This window comes from Saccopteryx bilineata, chromosome 3 (genome assembly GCF_036850765.1).
Source record: "Saccopteryx bilineata isolate mSacBil1 chromosome 3, mSacBil1_pri_phased_curated, whole genome shotgun sequence".
NCBI lineage: Eukaryota > Metazoa > Chordata > Mammalia > Chiroptera > Emballonuridae > Saccopteryx > Saccopteryx bilineata.
This window is the reverse complement of record NC_089492.1, coordinates 10,655,945-10,661,790: the sequence shown is the minus strand read 5'-3', so window position 1 is coordinate 10,661,790 and position 5,846 is coordinate 10,655,945. Positions and strand designations below refer to the sequence as shown.

Sequence of the window (5,846 nt, the reverse complement as noted above, 5' to 3'; positions counted from 1 at the left end):
GAGTTATTTTAATAAATCCAGGCATCATTTTCCTCCCTCTAACCTCTTATCACTTACCCCCATCTACACTCACATCATACACACTCAGCGCACGCCCATGAATACCCTTTCTTCCCTCCTCTCTCTCTCCGTAGGACTAATTCCAAACGCTGCCCTTTCCCCAGGCTAAAGGAAGTGCCCGACCGCCCGGGACGTGCGTGGCGTGGCCGTGGGTACACCGTGTGTTCTGTGTTGAGAGCTCAGCTGTTCCGCCTGCGATGATTTAAGCAAGCAGGACAAGCAAGCGGTCTGTCAAACAGTGCTGCACCAGAGGTACAGCCAAGGACCGGGTTTGAGCGGGAGCAAAAGAAAATGGTAGGCGCGAGCAGTTAATTCATGCTAGGATCTAACTCTATTTACATCCGATTGCTTGGCGCACGGGAGTGCCAGGCTCAAAGGCTGTGTCTCCTCCCCCCGAGCCCCTCCCTCCGAACAAGCGCCCCTCCCGATTTCCCAAAGCAAGCGGGGGTGGGGGATAGAAAAAAGATCCTCTCTCGTGAATCCCCGCCCACCCGCCCTTTATAGGCAAGGGTCTGCCGGGGCGAGGACCCCCGGCTGCGCTTCTCGCGGCTGCTGCAACCACCGCGGTGCACGCGTCTCAGCCGCCGCCTACTTCTCCCCCCTCCTTTCCCCCCACCCCCGTGCTATTCAGAGGCTTGGCGGGAAAACGGACAGAGGGGAGGGCTCGAACTTACCAATATAAAAGCCGGCTTATCTGACTCGTTGTAGTAATTCCAGCCAGAGGCAGAGGGAGCGAGCGGGCGGACCCGCCAGAGTGAGCCGAGCGAGCTGAGCGAGCAGAGTCGCGCTCCGGGTGCCCAGGGCAGGGAGATCCGGAGTTAACGGGGGGCTTCGCCTCCCGTCCAGCCGCCTCCTCTCCACCCTTCCCGCCGACCCTTGCCAGCGACCTGCAACCCTCGCCGAATCCGCGAAACTTTGCCCATTGCAGCAAGCCGGCACTTTTCCCTGGAACTTACAACACCCTAGCGAGAACGCGACTCTCCGGACGCTGAGAGGCTCTTTTGCCTATTTGGGGAGACGTTTCTCCTCGCCGCTGCCTACGACTCGCTGATCTCAAAGGCGTTCCTTGATCCTTTCTGGACGCTAGATTTCCTCCGGATAGTAGGAAAGCCGGTAAGCCCCCGGATCTATTTGTCTTCTAATTTATTTTTTCTACCGCTCTATTGACGTGAAGAATCGAGTACCCGCAGCAGGGTGTCTTCTCCCCATTCCTGTACTATTGACACTTCTCGGAGTAGTTCTCGTAGGTCGGGGTGGGGTGGGGACTGAAGCCGACCTGGCTCGGGGTTGAGCGACTTGTCAAATGAGAGGGTGGAAAGCAGAGGGAAAACGGGATTGCGTTTTTTAAACAAGCCTTTGGAGGTTTTTGTCGATGATAATTGACGCAGAGGCCAGCCGGCTGTATATTCCTGCTTTATTGAATTAATTGCTTGGGGATTTTTTGTTTGTTTTTTGTTTCTGCGGACGGCGGGGAGAGCTATGCTTCGTGGTGGGCAGAAAGCCCTTTGCATCTCGAGCACCTTGGAGTAAGGATTACATATCCTTATGTGTGATCTAGAGAGCTCCGGAGCCGCTGACTTTTCCCCTGCTCGGAAAGGGCATTTAAATTTCAGCTTTTTTGACCGCATTTCTGACAGCCGGAGACACTGCGGCACAGCCGGCCGGCCTATTCCGCCGGCGTTTCCAATTCGTCCCTTGCGCCTTTTCAGAAGTTGGCATTTAGCTGCTGAAGAAAATAATAAAATTAAAGATCTTGGTGTACCGAGCAATGAGGACTTGGTGTTGGGAAGGCGCAGGGAGGCGGAGAGGGAAGGCTAGGGTAGGGATGTGTCCGACTCTCCTGGATTTACTGAGTTAGAAAACGAGGGCAAATCTCCGCACCCAGCCTTGGTACCCCGCCGCCTCAGAGTCCCCGCGCCCCTGAGATTCGGAGGGACCACCAGGAGCGGGGCTCCGGGCTTTTTCAGAACAGCTGCTCCTCTGCTCTGGTAAAGGGAAGAGCGCCCCCGCTCCGGGCGCGGAATCGCAGCAGGGTCCCTGGCGCAGTTGCGTTGCGGTGCTGGGTGTTGAAGGGAGGTGCCCCTGTTATTCTCTAATACCCCCCTGTTATTTATGGGAAGAGGGGAGTGTTAAAGGCTCGCAGCTGAGCCCGCCGCACCAAGCCGGCGAAGGAAACGAAGAAAAACCGGGAAAGAAGGGAGGGGGCGCGCTGCGGGGTGGAGATGGAGGAGGAGGAGAAGGAGGCTGGGATGGGCGGTGGAGCCCGCGGGGGAAGGAACGCGGCGAGGGCGCGAGTGGGAAGGGGCGCAGCCGCTCCCGCCGCAGCGTCTCGCCTTCTCCTTCAGGTGGCGCAAAACTTTTCGGGTTTGGCAGATTGTATTCTCCACCGCCGCCTCTCCCGGCCTCTTACCGAGACCAGAGCCGATTTCTATTGCTCTGCGGCTGCGGTGCCGAGTCTCAGCCTTTGCGTACCGGACTCCCGGGGGACCGAAACCCCGCTGGTGCTCCGCAACTAGTTAACCATGTATGTGTCCGAGATGAGAGGTCACCCGGAGAGGGTGAAAGGGTGTCCTTTTTGCTCCCACCCCTCCCGCCACTGGCCCATTTGGGGGAGAGCCCTGAATGGGGAGTGGTTCGTGATTGTGCCGCGCAGTGCGCGGGGCTGAAGCGCCAACCTAGACTTAACTCAAGATTGCCCCCTTTGTGTGCCCCCCTTAGCAAGCTGCCGCGATGCCCCTCAACGTCAGCTTCGCCAACAGGAACTATGACCTCGAGTACGACTCGATGCAGCCCTATTTCTTCTGCGACGAGGAAGAGAACTTCTACCACCAGCAGCAGCAGAGCGAGCTGCAGCCCCCCGCGCCCAGCGAGGACATCTGGAAGAAGTTCGAGCTGCTGCCCACCCCGCCCCTGTCTCCGAGCCGCCGCTCCGGGCTCTGCTCGCCTTCCTATGTTGCGTTCGCGTCCTTCTCCCCCAGGGACGTTGACGACGGTGGCGGCGGCAGCTTCTCCACCGCTGACCAGTTGGAGATGGTGACCGAGCTGCTGGGAGGAGACATGGTGAACCAGAGCTTCATCTGCGACCCGGACGACGAGAACTTCATCAAAAACATCATCATCCAGGACTGTATGTGGAGCGGCTTCTCGGCCGCCGCCAAGCTCGTCTCCGAGAAGCTGGCCTCCTACCAGGCTGCCCGCAAAGACGGCGGCAGCCGGAGCCCCGCCCGAGGGCACGGCGCCTGCTCCACCTCCAGCCTGTACCTGCAGGACCTGAGCGCCGCTGCCTCCGAGTGCATCGACCCTTCCGTGGTCTTCCCCTACCCGCTCAACGACAGCAGCTCACCCAAGCCCTGCGCCTCCCCCGCCTTCTCCCCGTCCTCGGACTCTCTGCTGTCCTCGGCTGCCTCCTCCCCACGGGCCAGCCCCGAGCCCCTGGCGCTCCACGAGGAGACACCACCCACCACCAGCAGCGACTCTGGTAAGCTGGACCCCTGCGAGCCTAACAGCCTTCTTTTCTCATTGGCCGCTAATTCAGCTGACCACGTCAGTTAAAACTTGTCTTTTCTCTTTTCTTAACACTATTTGGGAAAGAAAGGGCAGATGTGGGAGGATCTGGGAGCTCCATCATCTTAGAAACACTGGGCTTTGCTGTTCCCTCCCATCTGTTCCCCTAGACCGCCCTAGTGGCCTGCAACTTCCTTTCCTTCCCACCCCTTAGGAATTTCATTTGGATTTTAAACCTTCCGGGTTTATCTTGCAACTCAATCCACTCCCTTTTACCTTTCTTAAGCATTTTAATTGCCCTAGGGGGAGTGGGGGGAGTGTGAATGAGATTAAAAGAGGCTAGATCTCTGAGAGTGAAAGAATTGCCACCTTCTTCCTTTCTGAGAAGTGCTGGAATTTAAAGGACTGCAGATCTATGAAAATGAAGAGGGGTTGTGGACTCCCTGCCTGGGGCAGCGAACTAGCTAAAGTGCCTAAAAATGAGTGAGCTGAAAGTTGGGATCTTTCCCACCTCTTTTGAACACTTAAAAGCAACTCTTTCTCCAAAACTGGAGTTTTCTTCCTTCCCCCATCCCCTACAACTTTTGGCAAAGCTGCAAGGTTTTTTTTTCTTTTTGACTAACAGTAAAATACGGAGTTGCTAAAGTCATACCAGGAGATTTGCAGCTATCCTTTGCAACAGCTGATGGGTTCTTGGTAAAGTCCATTAAAAATAGGAGGTGCTTGGGAATGTGCTTTGCTTTGGGTGTGTCCAAAGCCTCATTAAGTCTTAGGTAAGAATTGGCATCAATGTTGTATCCTGGTAAATTATAATTTTCTTGCCTGTGCCATAAACCCAGCTGTCATTCTGCCTTCCTAGGGAGAAGAGCCAGGGTGATTGGCTAGTTTGTTCTCTGGGGGTAACTTTGTGCCAGGGTCCTTCCTCATGTAGATTCCTTTATATTTACATAGCATTAATGTCATGTAATCATCGATTACTTGAAGGAAAGGTGACTAACCGGTTGATTTCTATTTTTTTCTTAAAGAGGAAGAACAAGAGGACGAGGAAGAAATTGATGTTGTTTCTGTGGAGAAGAGGCAGCCTTCTGCCAAAAGGTCAGAATCAGGGTCACCCGCTGGAAGTCACAGCAAACCTCCTCACAGCCCTCTGGTCCTTAAGAGGTGCCATGTGTCCACCCATCAGCACAATTACGCAGCGCCCCCCTCCACCAGGAAGGACTATCCGCCAGCCAAGAGGGCCAAGCTGGACAGTGGCCGGGTCCTGAAACAGATCAGCAACAACCGCAAATGTGCCAGCCCCAGGTCCTCAGACACAGAGGAGAACGACAAGAGGCGGACACACAACGTCTTAGAGCGCCAGAGGAGAAACGAGTTGAAGCGGAGCTTTTTCGCCCTGCGCGACCAGATCCCCGAGTTGGAAAACAACGAAAAGGCGCCCAAGGTTGTGATCCTGAAAAAAGCCACTGCGTACATCCTGGCCATCCAAGCAGAGGAGCAAAAGCTCATTTCAGAGAAGGACTTACTGCGGAAACGACGAGAGCAGTGGAAACACAAACTTGAACAGCTACGGAACTCTTGTGCATAAAAGTTGTCCTATTGGAAGGAGGAACTGGGATCACTCGCCGACTTCTCACTGGTTACTAAGGGAAAGTAAGGGGGAAGGTTCCTTCTGACAAAACTGCGCAATTGCATGCCAAGCGCAACCTCACAACCTTGGCTACGCCTTAGGACTGAAAGGCTGAGCCGTAATGATATACACCACCTCATAGATTTTTTTAGCATAAAGTTTTTTTATGCTTGCCATCCTAATTTTTTTTTTCCTTAAAGATTTGTATTTAAAGAATTGTTTTTTAAAAAATCTTAAAGTTTACCCCACTTTCCTGTGTAAATATAGCCATTAAATGTAAATAACTTTAATAAAACGTTTATAGCAGTTATACAAGATTTCAAAACCTGTATTATAAACCATAATTTTTTTTTATTTAAATACATTTTGCTTTCTAAAGTTGATTTTTTTTTATTGTTTCTAGAAAAATAAAATCAATGGCTATTATATAATACAGCCAAATCGTACGTCTGTGGGTGTTTTGTTTCTTCTTTTTGTCATTCTCTTTCATCAGTCAAAAATGAACAGAATTGGGTCCACAAGGGCTTGAGCGTAAATACAAGATGGGGAAAGAAGTTACTCGGGAAGGGACAGCGGCTTTGATAAAATGGGTCTGGGGCTTTACGGTCTTTTAACCTAGCAGGTTTGTAAGAGCATGGTGGAGATTGGTGATAAG

At 53.1% G+C, this 5,846-nt stretch overlaps 1 protein-coding gene across 1 annotated transcript; it reads left to right on the top strand.

Annotated features, from left to right (window-relative positions):
- The first annotated feature begins 637 nt into the window (after positions 1-637).
- MYC (MYC proto-oncogene, bHLH transcription factor) lies at positions 638-5,632 on the top strand. Its single transcript, XM_066265670.1, has 3 exons — positions 638-1,173; positions 2,779-3,538; positions 4,590-5,632. Exons 2-3 carry the CDS (start codon positions 2,791-2,793, stop codon positions 5,147-5,149), a joined length of 1,308 nt encoding a protein of 435 aa, XP_066121767.1. The 5' UTR covers positions 638-1,173; positions 2,779-2,790; the 3' UTR covers positions 5,150-5,632.
- The last annotated feature ends 214 nt before the right edge of the window (positions 5,633-5,846 follow it).

What these genes read in the sequence shown, in the direction of transcription:
- MYC (XM_066265670.1), top strand. Translation starts at nt 2,791, where the DNA reads ATGCCCCTCAACGTCAGCTTCGCCAACAGGAACTATGACCTCGAGTAC. An exon ending in CACCACCAGCAGCGACTCTG is followed by an intron (nt 3,539 to 4,589) that starts GTAAGCTGGACC and finishes TTTTTCTTAAAG; the next exon opens with AGGAAGAACAAGAGGACGAG.